The 16,646-nt window shown below is 36.2% G+C and overlaps 1 protein-coding gene across 1 annotated transcript; it reads right to left on the reverse strand.

Moving 5' to 3' along the window:
- Positions 1-12,398: 12,398 nt before the first annotated feature.
- On the reverse strand, positions 12,399-12,569 carry LOC122744362 (40S ribosomal protein S29-like). Its single transcript, XM_043989827.1, has one exon. It carries the CDS (start codon positions 12,567-12,569, stop codon positions 12,399-12,401), a length of 171 nt encoding a protein of 56 aa, XP_043845762.1.
- Between the last annotated feature and the right edge of the window lie 4,077 nt (positions 12,570-16,646).

Genomic DNA, 16,646 nt, shown 5'->3' on the forward strand with positions numbered 1-16,646 from the left:
AAACTCCTCATTTTTAAGTTTATTATTTATTTTGTTACCAATTTACAACATGGAAATGATTTGTTATTTTGTAGAGCTGCCTCAATCAGTGAGGCTAATTGACTTGGTTAGGGAACACACAGCTAGTAAGTATCAAAGATTGGATTTGAATCTAGAGCTTCCTGACTCTAGGTCTATTTGAATCCAGATCTTCCTGACTCTAGGACATCCATATCCTATTCCAAGTTGCAAAACCATACAAATATTGAAGACAGAGTAGGCCCTATCATCCACAATGTTTTCAATGTTTTTTTCAACTTAACCATATCATTTTGAATAAATATCTGTTGTCTTTGTGTAGAGATACTCTAGCTGAACTTCCAATTCCAATAAGATTGCCTATTATGTGTCAGGTACTGAAATAGACCATATGACTGGTTCAATAAAACATGAATAAGCTTTGGGAAAGATAACAAACTTCAATTAAGGTACCATACTTGCTCTCATAAAGTTAAATAATTTGAACTATTATTACATAAAATAAGTGTATGAAGAGATAAGAACAAAACACAAAGATCTATAGGAGGTATAATTAGATTGTAAACTCCTTTAAGTCAGGAGGGTCTTTTGGTTCTTTTTTTTTTAATCCCCACTGCTTAGAATAACAAATTACATATAGTAGGCATATAATAAATGTTTGTTGGATTGATTGTTTTTAATAATAGAGGATTAGGAAAGGCATCACGTAGGGGATAGCCCTAAGTTCCCTCTTTATCATTTCCCCTTCCAAACTTCCTTACCATTTAAAGGCACCACCATACTTGCAGTGTCTCAGGTTTATAATCTCAGCATTATACTCTCCCTCATTCCAAAAATCTAATGAGTTTACATCTCTCAGTTTTGAGCCCTTATCTACACACACATACAAACAACCCCTACATTAGTTAAAAGCCTTCATTCATGGGCAGCTAGGTGGCAAAGTAGATAAAACACCAGTCCTGTATTCAGGAGGACCTGAGTTCAAATACAGCCTCAGACACTTGACACTTACTAGCTGTGTGATTGTGGGCAAGTCACTTAACCCTCATTGCCCTACCAAAAAGACAACAACAACAAAAAAGCCTTCATTCATACAGCTACACCCTTAGTTCAGACCTTCACTCCTTTCCTAGATTACTACCATAGTCTAATGATTGGTCTTCCTTCCTCAAGTCTCTGTAAATTTGGCCACTGTAAGGGCCAAATTTAATATATGGAGAGTTAATTGGGTGTCTTGCCGAAATATTGGGGTCCCAGAAATAATGAGGGACCTCTACGTTCAAAGCTCCTTTCCCTCTGAACTGCCTTTTTAGATATTTCTCCCAGGCCAATAAGAAAGGAGCCATACAACCTCTTCTCCACAAATGGATCAGATTTTATTAATTGGGAATAAAATAAACAGCAAAGGTGAAATTAATAAAATCAAAGACAAGGAAATAGGGGAGAAGAAATACAGATAATCCTACTAGTTCTAACCTAAGTCTATTAAGAAAAGCAGAGTAACTCACCACATGGAGCTTGTAGCTTCAATGGAAAGCACAGCTTACAACCAGGCTTGAATGACTTGACTGCTGCTGCTCCTGCTCATGCCACTAGAAAGGAAGAAGAGAGTTCTCCGGAAGAGACTCAGAATCCCCTCAGTGAGGGTCTAATCTTCCTCCCCCAAAAGAGGAGGTCTTTCAAAAACTGCCTACGGAGAGAGGTTTCTCCTTCCGACCTCAGTAGCATACATTACTTCAGGGTGTGCCAGGTGTGGCCCCTCCCAAATGAGTCAGCCAAATTCTAATAATTTTATCACATTCCCCCCTTTGTATCTTCGAGGAACACAGGGTGTTTGCTTGATGAAACAGTCAGTCATAACAGAATAATACCCCATGCTAACAAACAATATGTTACTGACAATATAGAAGAGGGATAAAGGGGAAATTTTGTCCAGAGGGGCATTCCCTCATGAATCAGTGCTTTGACACTGCCTGCAGAGGGAGGGCCTCTGCAGAGAATACATGTTAAAAATGGTATATATAATAACAGAAGGGAAAAAGAAAAACAACAAAACAAAACTGTTCATTTAAAGTCTTTGAGATGGTGTCTTCTTGGAGTGATGAGATGTCATCAGGAAAACTGGACTCTGGTTGTCTCTGGACTCACTTCTTTAGTTGTTGGACTGCTGGATTTTCACTAATCCTTAGCTTAGCATTGTCAATGATCAAATTAAACAGTGAGAGTTCTTCATAATATAACTCATACTTAAACTATATATATATATATATATATATATATATACATATATATATATATATATACACACACACACACACACACACATATATATATATATATACCCTTCCTTTATATAATACAGAGTTGAGGAAGTTATGCAATCTATAACACTTCTTACCACCATGTGTCTGGATCAAGGCCAAATTTAGTAATGTGTCTATGATGACACCTGAAAGTATTATGGAAAGTTTACCGTACCACATCTCATGGTTCAGAGACATCCAGCAATTGTGTTAGGCCACAGGTGAATGGATTCTGTCCATGCCATCAGACTGAGTGAAAGAAAAAGAAAACAAGTTAAGTTAAACTAGGTGCATGTGTTGGAGCTTCCATAACGCCAGGCAATTTTAAGATGGAGAGAGGAAGACACTAGACTATGTCCAGCAATTGTGGTCTACAAAGTCACCATCATAAGTAAAATAAGGACTTCCTGAATGTGTTTGGCTGTTCTCTGAGCCTTCATCAGGGCATCTTACATGTACTTGTCTCTCCTCCTGTTGTACATATACCCTCTCCAGGGCCTGCATCAAGCTCATTGTAAGAGCCATTAGTCTCTGAAATGATAAGTTTCCATAATTCATAAATTTCATATTAATTTCACCAAAGACAATATGATGGTAAAAAGGCATGTTATGCTGCATAACAGAGGATATATTTATAATATATATAATAATTCCAAACCATACCCAGAGTATACATAGTCACAATGACATATAAGTGATAAATGAATGTAAATGGCTTATATTTCTTTTAGCAAGCAAATCACATCGTCTTGTACATAAATTCTCCATCTAGTATGACAATAACAGATACTTAAAGTGATAATTTATCAAAAAGAAATAAAGCTTCAATCAGCAAGACTCAATATTCAATATGTTCATTGATAAATAAAGCAATAAAGTTCAATAACCCCTTTTTTAAATTAAAAAAAATAATCCCATAAACAAACTCATTAAACCCATGATTCTGTTCCTCAAGCAAAGAGATAACCATATCATACTCCTACTTATCAATTCTCTCTTGCTCAGAAAACATTATTTTGGAATATTAATTTTGGCAGCAGTGTAGTCGAGAGGAGGGGCACACATACACATATACTGTTCTATTTAGTGTTTAATGGGCTATACAATTTAGACACTGTAACGATTGGAATAACGCCACCTGCTGGATACTTACTGTAGAAGAGTTCTGCCCATGAAGGGAAGGTCTTTGAGGGCAAGACCAGGAGTCTTTTCTTCAGGAGTCAGGAAGTGACGCGGACTAGTGGGAGGAGGAAGGAAGAGACTGGCGCTCAGTCTCGCACTCTTTCCTTTTGGATTCTGGTGGAGAGCGGAGCTAGAAATGTGCTCTCCCTTTAATAGATAGGAATCTAGGCCTTTCTCTCTCTCTTTACCAAATTCTTATTCTCCTTAATAAATGCTTAAAAGTCTAACTCTTGCTAAAGCTTATAATTTATTGGCGACCACTCATTAGATATTTTAGACAGTTTAGCTAGAATTTTAGCCCTTAACAGATGGCTGACCACGAAGAGGAAAGCTAACCCTCAGTCTTCTTCTGATCTTCTAGTTGGGTAAGAAATTTCCCCTCCCTCTCCCTTTAACTGCTAAGTACTGGTGTACTGGCTGTGTTTTCCTTTAAATTTTTTCGAATGGACCTTTTAAACTCCCTAATTATCCTATTTTTTATTTTAGTCTGTTTAACCAGACAAATGGGAGATAAGATCATGTTAATGCTTTGTTTTTGTGGATTTTCTATTTTTCTTTTTATTTTTGTTAAAAGAGCCAGCAACTTACTCACACAAGGAAATATCTCTCCCTCTCCCAACCATGCTTTTTCAGAGAACCTGAAGAGATTCCCGCAGCTTTTCCCAGTTCTAACACTAATTGTTGCTTTAATTTTGCATGCCTGGAGGCAATGACCCACCCTCTAGAAGCTTTTAATCCCCTAGCACCTGGAGGCAAAGTGGGGGAAGAGGAATCCAGGCCTGAGTTCAAAATCAAGTCTGATTCAAATTGTGCTGGTCCCTCCCCTCCTCTCCAGACCCCACCCTCTACTCCTCCCATGGCCAAGCCCATTGCTTCCCCTGCCTGGGAAGTCCAGAGAACTGATGCGCATGCTCAACTTTCTCTAACTACATTTGCAGCTTCAGGCTCAGCCCTTCCCCAGCCTGGCTGTGCTTCTGAGACAACCTTAAAAAGCCCTTTAAATTCCAGATATGCTCGTTTTGTTCATAATTTTGCTAACCTGCTTTTGTCTTTAATTAGTAATCTTATAAAGCATTTGTATGGTGAAAAGACTGACAGACAATATAGAGGGGTTAAAGAAGAAAAAACTTAAGCCGAATAAGAATGACAATCATCAACATAGTTCAAGACTCCGATTCTTTTGCCATGGAAGGGTATATATTTTACAGAAATGTAGAAGTAAGCAGCAAGGTATTGATATGAGTATTGGGGATTTTAGATACCGGAATCAAAAGTGTTCTGAATTCACTCAGAGTAATAGTATCAGTTCAGAGGTTACATAGGATTTCTATGCTATTACATATACATTTTGAAATTAATGGTATGGGTTTATTTTCATAGAGATTTTCATGCTTTTGAGATTGTGTCATACTTAGTTTTTAAAACAAGGAGAATATTTGTAAAAGCTTTTTATAGTCATGTGATCAAGTTTATATTTTATAGTACTCTTATTAATATTAAGTTCATGCTCATTTAGATTTCCTTAGTTTGAATTTCATTGTCTTTTATTGTTCCATGTGTATTTTCTTCTATTCGTTTATCTAATTTTAAAAAATTGCAAGATGGTTTTGATTTCATAATACAATGTTAATTCTAGGAGTATTGTGCTCCCATATTCTGAGTTGTTTGTTTTTGTTATTTTTTTTCCTCAACTGATTATTTGATCAAACTCTTTAAAGCATTTCCCTGGCAAATTGGTTGCCATGGCAAGTGTAAATTGATTCTAGAAGTATTATTTTTGATAAGCATATTCCAAAAAAAAAAAAAAAGAGGGGAACATTTGTAAAAGTTGTCTTTGAGATTGTGTTGTGCTTTAACTTGTATTCAAATATGTTCTGATTTTTCACAAAAGTAATTGTATACTAAGTAAAAAAAAGGGGTATTATTTGAAATTGTTGCATAATTATATATTGTGTTCTGAGTCAAGATGTATTCACATTTTTTGCAATCATTTATTATCCTCAATTTTTAAATCCATATGAGATTTTAAATTATGGGAATTTATCATTTAAGACATTAATTGCCGTTATTCTGAGTTATCAGATGCCAGTTGGCCAAGATGCCATCCAATCACAAGAGGAATACATGCAAGAGCAGACACTGAACTGTCACATGAGGGGAGACATGCATGAAGTCAAGGTATGGCCGAGGGAACGGCTTTTGACAAATGTTGAGGTTGGATTCTCTTGGTTTAATATTTTATTCTCTTTTTCCCCACAATATTGTACAGATGGCTGGAAGTATTGATCCCACCCATCTCACTTCTACACCTGGCTTCTATGCTCCCTCCTATATGCCTGATGCCATGGACATCTCAATCCCATGCATCTGATTAAGTCTGACTCAGTTTCTTCCAATATGTTCGGTGGCATGGACATATATTCCATCCACCTATTTTAAGTTTTGCATACTGTATGGGCAGTACATATTGCTCAAGTGTGGGAATGCTCATATCCCATCATTTCTCTGTTCTTTTATGGTAACCCCCATAATTATCTCAGGTGTCATGATAAATAACAGTGTTGAATTTGGCCTTGACATCTGTTACCAATTATATTAGATTTTTTAATTTCTCATAATGGCATGAGGATAATTAGGCAGATGATGCAAAAAGTGATAAAACAAAGATAAAAATTATTTTTATTAATTAATATTGCAGCAATTGTCTTCTCAATTACCCTCCATAAGGGGGGACTATAATAATATTATAATTTTAAAGAATGGTTCAATTTTTGTTTTATTATATGTTTCACATGTTAACAACTAAGATTCTGTATTCCCTTAGACATGTTTTTGAGAACTTTCATTGTTTGATTTGATTATTGACAAAGCTATTTTAAAGTTGTGTTAAGCTCAATTTTGTAGGAAATTTTCCTGGCTGATTACCAGCATCCACACATCAACCCCTGAAAAGACTTCCATTCCACAACTACACCTAGAGGACATCTGAGAAAAGACTTTCAGAGACTTTAAATGAACAGTTTTGATTTGTTGTTTTTGTTGTTTTTTTTTCTCTTTCTGTTATAATATACACCATCTGTAACATGTATTCTCTGCAGAGGCCCTCCCTTTGCAAGACTAATGTCAAAGCGTCGGTTCATGAGGACAAAAAAAAAAAAATCGCCCCTCTGAACAAAACTTTCCTCTCTTCCTTTTCTATATTGTTGTTCACATATTATTAGTTAGCAATAGTTATTATATTCTTTTTACTGTTCCGTCAAGGAAACATTTTGTTTCTTGAGGAACAACAGGGGGGACGGTAACGATTGGAATAACGCCACCTGCTGGATACTTACTGTAGAAGAGTTCTGCCCATGAAGGGAAGGTCTTTGAGGGCAAGACCAGGAGTCTTTTCTTCAGGAGTCAGGAAGTGACGCGGACTAGTGGGAGGAGGAAGGAAGAGACTGGCGCTCAGTCTCGCGCTCTTTCCTTTTGGACTCTGGTGGAGAGTGGAGCTAGAAATGTGCTCTCCCTTTAATAGATAGGAATCTAGGCCTTTCTCTCTCTCTTTACCAAATTCTTATTCTCCTTAATAAATGCTTAAAAGTCTAACTCTTGCTAAAGCTTATAATTTATTGGCGACCACTCATTAGATATTTTAGACAGTTTAGCTAGAATTTTAGCCTTAACAACTCATTTGATATGTACAATTTTATTTTATATCACACCTTGTGCCACCACTGCAACCCCTTCTGCTGCATTTTGTGAGTCAACCAAATTGATCTGTTCTCTTTTCCTCAGACACAGTACATCTCTAATACCTTTGCCTTTGGGCTGGCTGACCTCCATGCCTTTAGTTTACTCCTTCATTATCTTTACCTCATTGATTACCCCTTCTTTTTTTCCCTTTAAGATGCAACTCAAGCAGTATTATTTGAATTAATCCTTTCTTAATCTCTCCTACCCCTTCCTCCCTTTTAGTTAATTACCTTGTATGTTTTATTTATTATGTATAATATTTTATCACATACTATTATATATGGTATTTTGATAAAATTTGTTTCTTATATATGTATGTGTGTATATATGCCATATATTATACACATACATATACACATACATGTACACATATACATATATTGTATGGAAACACTTTTATATTCTTACATTCCAATGCATATTTATTGTGAGGGAAGGGAAAGGATTGGGAAAAGCATTGATATACTGCCTAATATATTCCAGGCATTCTATTAAGCACTTTACCAATCACATCTCATTTGATCCTGACAGCAACCCAGAGAGGTAGGTGATTTTATTATCCCCATTTTACAGTTGAGGAAATGTAATCAGTTAAATGACTTACCTAATGTACACAGTCAGTTAGGTGTCTTAAGCAAAATTTGAACTCAGGTCTTCCTGATTCCAGGTCTAGTGCTCTATTCACTGTTCCACCTAGCTGCTTAAATAGTAGGGAGCATTTCATTATTTAAACATACTCCCCAGTAACTAGTACAGTGTCTAATCATGTTTGGTGCTTAATGAAAAAAAAAGTCCACTGATACATTTATTGATTAGTTCAAAAGATGATTAAACATTCACCAGATGAGTAAAGGGAGAAAGGACATTCTAGGTACATTTTTAAAAAATAAAATAAAAAAAATAGGTAGGAGAGAACAGAGAAAGAGAAATCTATTTGAACTGAAGCAAAAAGTGGCTAAAAGAAAAAAAAAACTGAGATAAATGTGAGAGGTAAGTGGGTCACTATCTTTAAAAAGGTAAAAGAAAATAGATTTGGAATACTATTTACAGAGAACATGAGAAGATACAAGCTTAGAGAAGCATTTTGTTGTAGTACAACAAGAGCTGTTTTTGAATACCGGAAGACCTACATTCAAGCACTACCTCTGGATTAATCTCAAAGAGTATAATTTGCAGAGCAGGAACAAATATAAATTAGTACAGGGAGTTTTGTCAGGCAGGAATGCCCTTTATCAAACCATAGGTCCAGCAACAAGATCAAATCTTGAAATTTAAAATCTGTAAGGAACTATTTATAAGTCATAGTAGCAATTACCAATCCATAATGGATAGCTAGTCAAAGGGTATGAATAATGTTAAAAGAGTAAAACACTAATTATTACTAATAACTTGAAAAGATGCTCAACTTCATTAATAATCAAATATATGCAAATTAAAACAACTCATGTGAAACCTCATATCCATTACATGGTCAAAAATAAGTTTTAATCAAAGTACTAAATCCTGTTGAGGTTGTAGAAGAAAATATACACTCCATTCCTTCTAAGGGAACTGAAAACTTGAAGAATTTATTTTGGAGAGCAATTGGATAATAATCATTATGAGTTTCAAAAATAATCATGACCTTTAGTCCAATAATTCTATTGCAGAGATTATGTTTCCAATGTATTATCAAAAACACACAGTCTATGAAGATTTTCCTTGCAGCTGTAAGATTAGTTTTAAGATTAATTTATAAACAATACAAATATCCAACAAGATGGAAATCATGGTCCATTAAATGTAATGGAATATTTCTGTGAAATTAAGACAAACAAGTATTTGAAATCTAGAAAAATCTTCATGACTTTGGTGTAAAAAGCATAAGCATAAAAATGAAAGTTCACAGTAAGTATTACCATATAAAATAACAAGCAAATGACAATGAATGAATAATGAATACCAATAAGGACTTGGAAGAAATGATGCAAATTATTGGAGTGGTAGTTACCAATGGAAAATAAATAATTTATATGTACATAGTTTTTCAACAAATTATGTTGACTTTGTTGATGTTCAATACTAGTGAGACTATAATTCAGTCAATAAGCATTTATTAAACATTTACTATGTACCACATAAGATAGTAAGTACTGAGGATACAGAGAAAGGTAAGATCAAGGTAACTATATTCTAATGGCAGAGATAACATGCAAACAAATATATGCATACAAATTATATACAAAGTAGATAGAACACAGTCTCTGATTGAAGGCACTAACAGTGGGTATGGTATGGGGGAAGAGGCCTCCTAAAGAAGGACAATTTTGAGCTGAGCTTTGAAAAAGTTCAGGGAAGATAGAAAACAGAGTTGAGGAAGGAGAAAATTCAAGACATGGATGAAAGTCAGTGAAGAGGAACAGAAAGCAGATATAATGGTATGTGCAAAGAACGCCAAGATAACTAATATCACTGGATTGTGGAGTTTATGGACTGAATTAAAGTATGAGAAGATTAGAAATGAAGAAATATATCAGACTGGGAAGAGTATTAAGTGTCAAAAAAAACATTTTATGTTTTGTCATAGAGGTAATAGGGAACCACTAGGGTTCATTTGGGAATATTGGTGATGGTGGTGGGATCAGACTTGTGACTGATGAAAATGACTAATCAGTTAAGTGGAGGATAGATTGCCATAGAAAGGGAGTTACAAGAGTGAGACAAATCAGAAGATTATTGCTATAACCTATTTGTGGGTTGCTGAGGAACAATATCAAGGTCCAGTAAAGAGGGGGAGATAAACAAGAAAAGTGGTACAGATAGAAACTATAGAATTTGATGGTGCAATAGGGAATTCTGAAAAAAGGAGTTTGGGGGAACAGATTATGAATTCTATTTTTGACATATTGAGTTTAGCTGTCTATAGGAAAGACAGTTTGAGATGTCTAAAAGCCAGTTAGTCATTTAGGATTAGAGATAAAAAAAGAGGCTAGGACTAGATATATAGAGTTGAAATAATCTGAATAAAGATTATAGTACAATTCATTGGGGTTGATGAGGACAGAAAATAAGAAAGTATATAGAGGGCTGTTAAGTGGTGCAGTGGATAAATCACCAGCCCTGGATTCAGGAAGACCTAACTTCAAATCTGACTTCAGACACTTGACACTTACTAGCAGTGGGACCCTCGGCAAGTCACTTAACCCTCATTGCCAGGAAAAACAAGAAAAGAACGTCTATAGAAAGAAGAAAAAGTGGTCCAGGAAAGACCCAAGATAGACATTTATGTTTAGTGGGTATGCCCTGTATGAAAATGAAGCAATGGAGACTTAGGAGAGAGAGGTTTAAAAGGTCAAAGAACCAGGAAATATGTGTCATGACAACCTAGCAAGGAGAAAGTATCGAGGGAAAGACAGTGATTAATAGTGTTAAAGGCAGCAGTTTGGTCAAAATGGGTAAGCAATGATTAAAGAGCTTTCAGTTTATCAATTAAAAGATCATTGTTAACTTTGGAGAATGTAGTTTCACTTGCATGACAAAGTTGGGAAGTAGATCAGAGTGGAATTAGAATCAAATGAGAGAATGGAGGTAACACTTGCATAGGGTTTTCTCAAGTTCAGTTAAGAAGGAGAGTACAGATTTAGTATGGTGACTGGCAAGTATGATCAGGTCAAGTGATTTTTTTTTTTTGCTTTGTTTTGTTTTGCACTTTTAGGCCATAGGGAAGGAGTCAGTAGATAGGAAGAGATGGAATATGAGAGAGACAGACAGATAGACAGAGAGACAAAGAGAGCTGTGATTGTAGAGGGGCAAAGAGTTAGCACAACAGAAAAATTCCCACAAGGATGAGTATATCATTGTTTGTTGATTGAAAAGACATTTCAGAATTGGGCATTACATCAATAATCCATAAATTTAATTATTGTTGTATAAAAATTAGAAGTTCCAGTTAATAGAAAAGTCTACTGGTTGAAGTATCAGAGCACCCAGGTTTCCTTGAACTGAGGACTTATATAATATAGGTATTCATCATCTTTCTTGTCACAAAGTAATAGTATAATATCATAGATGTAGAAAATATATTTAAATATTTGAGAAAATTGTCAAAAAGTTCAAATTCATTATTTATATTTCCTGTAAGGTAAAGTTCAAACTCTTTAACCTAGCATTTGAGGGTAACTATGGTCTAGTTTCACTATTATCTAAACCATCTTTATCACTCCAAATTGCCCTTCCTTTTTCTCACCTTGTTAACCTGCACAAAGCCCTCTTACTCACATATGAGAATACAATTCTTATTCTTGACTTAGAGACATTGTTAGTTGCCCATATCCATACCCTTGTTTGGAAAATGCTTTGCCTAATATATATCATTTTAAATCTACTTCCTTCTCCAGGTATTTATTCATCAATCTTCAAGCTTGCACTCAACCTCCATGCAATTTTCTAACATCTAAAGCATTTATTGTTTGCATATTTCTTTTCTCCATTAACAAGTATACTCCACCCAAGGTGTGATTTTGATGGCTAATAGCTGTAATAGCTATCTTTCTATAGAAATTTGGGGCAGTTAATTGGCAGTGTACAAAGTTCTGGCCCTGAAGTCAAGAAGACTCATCTTCCTTAGTTCAAATCTTGCCTCCCAAACTTACTAGCCGTGTGACCTTGGTTGAGTACCTTAACACTGTTTGCCTCAGTTTCTCTTCTGTAAAATGAGCTAGAGATAGAAATGGCAAATCACTCTACTATCTTTCCAAGAAAACCCCAAATGAGGCCATAAAGAGTAAGACAGGAATGAAAATACTGAACAACAATAATTGTAGAAATTTAAGGTTGCAAAGTGCTTACCCAATCTTATCTCATTTGATTTTTTTTTTTTTTTTGGTGAAGCAATTGGGGTTAAGTGACTTGCTAATAAGTGTCAAGTGTCTTAGGTCGGATTTGAACTTAGGTCCTCCTGACTCCAGGGCCAATGCTTTATCCACTGCACCACCTAGCTGCCCTTCTCATTTGATTATTTAAGTGAGAATTACCTGTTTATTATAAATAAATTAGCATAGCGCACACAACAGGATCCATCTTTAGGTAGATAGACCAAATAGCTGTACACAGTCCAGTAAAATGGTGGTCACTGATGGTCAAAGTAATCCCATAATCAGAGGGATCCATAGATATAATTTAGTCCAACTTGATGTAGCCGATATCTTTCACATACTGACGGAAGCACTGGCGGCACATGTTTAGGCTGTACTTGGGGATCAGGCCATGCCCATTTGAACACACGTGGCACAATTGAGACCCCTGGCCAAATTTGTGAGGGTGGCTCCAGTAGAGCTGCTGGTGACCCATGGCGTGGCTAGCAAAGATGTGAGAAGAAAACTCTCATTTAATTCTTACTTCTACTATGAGAAAACTGTGTTGTTGTTCAGTAGTTTCAGTCCTCTCTGACTCTTTGTGACTCCATTTTGGCTTTTCTTGGCAAAGACACTAGATTAGTTTGCCATATCCTTTTCCAGCTTACATTATAAATGAAGAACTAAAGTAAACAGGGTGAAGTGATTCATCCAAGGCCACACAGCTAGTGTCAGAGGCAGATTTGAAATCAGGAAGGTGAATCTTCCTGACTTCAAGCCTGTCACTCTGTCCACTGTGCCAACTTGCTACCCATGTGAGGTAAATGGAGTTAGATCCCATTACTGACAATAATGTAACCCTGGAAGTGGATACATGTTTGTAGTCTTACTATTTAAATTTTTTCTATGCAAAATATGATAATTAGTTCACCTAATACAAATATTCAGTGCAAATTTGAATAATACTGTTACTTCATGGGATTCACTATTTCTACTTCTGGAGATAGAGCAGCTATTAAGCCCATTTATAAGATAAAGAAACTGACATTGAGAGAGGCTAAGACTTGCCCTGGGACACATAACTAGTAAATATTTGAAGATGGATTCAAATTCAGATCATCCTGATTCTAAGTCCAACTTTTTATACACTGTGCCACCTAGCTGCAGATTATTTCATCCTTTGTATTGGTATTCCTATACCTAGAATAGCACCTGACACATAGTAGGTAGCAAAATTTGTTGTTGATTAAATTTGCCATTCATTGGATCATTTAACCCTGTTCTTCTTTGCATTGATACTTACCACATTTTTTAGATGAGGAAAGGGAGATTAAATATCTTGCCTAAATTCATACAACTGGTACATGCTAGAGGCAAGCTTTGAACTGAGGTCCTCCGACTACAGAGGTAATTCTCTATATATTATACCACATTGCCTCTGATTCACACACACACACACACACACACACACACACACACGCATATACATTTGTATTCAACATATGTATATATATATATAGATATATAGATATATAGATATACACGTATCTATCCATACATATATGTATAAAGATAGATAGATGACAGAGAGATAGATAATTTAGTATCCCTAAGTTCCTGGAGGGCAAGCATTATATCTTCTAATTTTTAATAAATATAGGAATAAGTAGGAAGATGCCAGTGATGGAAAGATCAAGGATATGACCATTTTTTTGAGTATCTGAAGTGGAGTAGAAGAACAGCTCATAAAAAGTAAGTAGGTTAAGGAAATGAGTATTTAGGGTGTTTAATAAAGAGTCAGTATTTATATTGAAGTCCTTTGGTATGAGGGCAGAAGTTAGAAAGGAGAAAAATGTAATCCATATACAATATGCTGTTTACATCTACCAGCCCATCAAAATTATGGTTGCTGTAGTCTACAGATTTCCTCCCCCTTCCCCAGGCCATTCCTCTTCCTTCCTCAATGAATTCACCTTCAAGGAAAGTTTACTGAGTGATGGAGTTAGGAGGAAAAGCATAAGTGGAAATGGAGAGAAAAGAGTATTCCAACTTCTCTATTTCTACCAGTGAACTGAAAAGAATGAGTGAAAGTGTAGCCAGTAGTAGAAAGGTTGGCCAGGGAGTCTGTGTCATTGGAGAACCATATTTTAGTAATAGCTAGTAGACTGGAGAAGTGAGAAAATTAAAGATTTAGGATAAATGGAAGTTTTTCACCTATGGAACAGTTATTCCACAGGGCATAGTGGAAGGGCTGGGTCATGTTTGTTTGAAAATTTGGGATGAAGGAAGAGGTGGAATGTGGTCAAGCAGCTCACATAAAAAACAAGAAAAAGTTTATGGAGTGGAAGGGAAGAGGGGGAAGGAGCAGGAGAGTGAGTGAGCCTTACTTTCATCAAAATTGGCTCAAAGAGGGATAACATACACACTCAAGTGGGTATAATATATTTTGCCCTGAGGGAACGTGGGAGGAGAAGGGGATAAGTGGGGAGAGGAGAAGGAAGGGAGGGAAGATTGTGGGAGGAGGCAGTAAAGAGCAAAATACCTTTGAGGAAGGATAGGGTGAAAGAAGATAGAAAATAGAATAAATATCAAGGGGAGGGAATAGGATGGAGGGTAAAACAGTTAGCAATAGTAATTGTGAAAGAAGTGATGAGCAGGATGCTATCAGAATGACATATTGAAAATGCAAACCATCAACAGAGAAAGAAATGATGGTATCTGAATACAGATTGAAGCATAATTTGATTTGTTAGTTCCTCTTTCTGAAGTTTTTTGTCTGTTTCCTTTCACAACCTGGCTAATGTGAAGATGTTTTGCATGACTGCACATGTATGGCTTACATTGAGTTACTTTATTTCTTAGAGAGGGTTGAGGAGGGAGGGAGGAAGAAAATTTGGAACACAAAATTAAAAAAATATCAATGTGAGAAAAAAATCTACTGTCCCCTGAATTTCTTCTTCTTCTCATTTCCCTGATGAGTGAAATAAATTTCTATACCCCCCCCCCAAAATTGGGACGGAGAATTGAGAGGGAGGAAAATAAAGTTGGGACATGGGAAACAGAGTTTTTATAATGATGTATAGTGTTCAGAATCACAGAGATGCAAAGTGCATGACCAGGTGTGAGAATATTCATCATTGAGTGGAAGGTGCCCCTTCTCTTCCCAAAGGAGATCAAGCTATGGCAAGTACAGTATGAGATTAGAGGGACTTAGTTGTAGAGGCTCTGTTTATCTACTCTTCTTTCTTCCAAAAGATAGAGATTAAGTAAGGAAAGGGTACAACAGGATAATTTACACAGCTGAAGAAAGAAGTCCCATTTCCCCACCAACTTTCCTCTTCTCTCAGGGGCCAGGCACAGCGGGAAATGGAAGACCTTCTCTTTACACTGGAGGTATTCCAAATCCTTGCTGGGAGAGCTGGCTGGCAGGAGGAGGTGCCATGTGCTAGCACAGATGGAATTCTTTGCTTTGGGGCAGATGGAACACAACCCAACCTGGCCTCTTGCCAACTTCCCTTAGGGGATATGCTGCCCCCCAAAGGAGATGGAAGGCAAAAGGCTTGCATTAAGAGGAATGCTTATATTCTATTCTCGCCTGAGGAGTCAGTCAATGAATTGAATTTTTCATTTCATCTTTTAAATACCCTGTGGCAGCAGATTGATCCAGTGGGGTCACATCCATTTTGTTATCTCCTTTAGTTTTTAAGAGATAGTTATGTTTAATTCATACTCTTCTAGGATTAGGGACCTAATGGCTTTGACTGGGCATGTTTTATTTACCTGCACAATTTCTACTTATTTGTTGTCATTGTAAACATTTTCTGCTAAATTTGGGTGGGAAAGGATAATGGAGTAGAAAGCATGATGGTGTTTTTTCCATAGTTATGAAGCCTGAGAGCATTGTAGCAGCCTAGAGCAAAAACCTCCCAAAATAGGAGGTTTATGTGGATATTAGCAGCAGTAGGTTGACTTAGAATGGAGCCTCTAAAGTCTTAAATAGAGAATATGAATTGCTGAGATCAGTGGTTAAATAAGGATTTAATTAAACTCAATTTATACATCTACATCTGGTTCAGAAAGGAAAACAATGGGATTTTCTTTTCAAAAATGGGTGGATTGTGGATAGAGCACCAGCCCTAGAGTCAGGAGTACCTGAGTTCAAATCCCGCCTCAGACACAAAGCTTACTAGCTGTGTGACCCTGGGTAAGTCACTTAACCCCAATTGCCTCACTAAAAAAAAAAAATTAAAAAAAAATGGGTGGATTGGCAAGTACTAAGACCAACTAAAGTTAAAAATATATAGTGCAGATATTTCCAAATATACTTCTATCAATGAGATTTCCCTCATCAGAGATGTTCTTTAGGAACAAATCTATATATCCTATGATATAGAATCATAGAACACATGACTATTTTTATACAGGTAAATTAAGGTATAGTGTCTATAAATCATCTGGCAGCTAAGACTTTCCTTGTTAGAGAAGGGGTAATGAGGAGATAGTGCTGGGAGTGAAAGGGCACAGATGTTACTATCATATTCCATATGCATATTTGATTTATGGTTCTCCCTAT

This window comes from Dromiciops gliroides, chromosome 2, assembly GCF_019393635.1.
Source record: "Dromiciops gliroides isolate mDroGli1 chromosome 2, mDroGli1.pri, whole genome shotgun sequence".
Taxonomy (NCBI): domain Eukaryota; kingdom Metazoa; phylum Chordata; class Mammalia; order Microbiotheria; family Microbiotheriidae; genus Dromiciops; species Dromiciops gliroides.

Coding starts and splice junctions, on each gene's coding strand:
- LOC122744362 (XM_043989827.1), bottom strand. CDS start 12,569: ATGGGTCACCAGCAGCTCTACTGGAGCCACCCTCACAAATTTGGCCAG.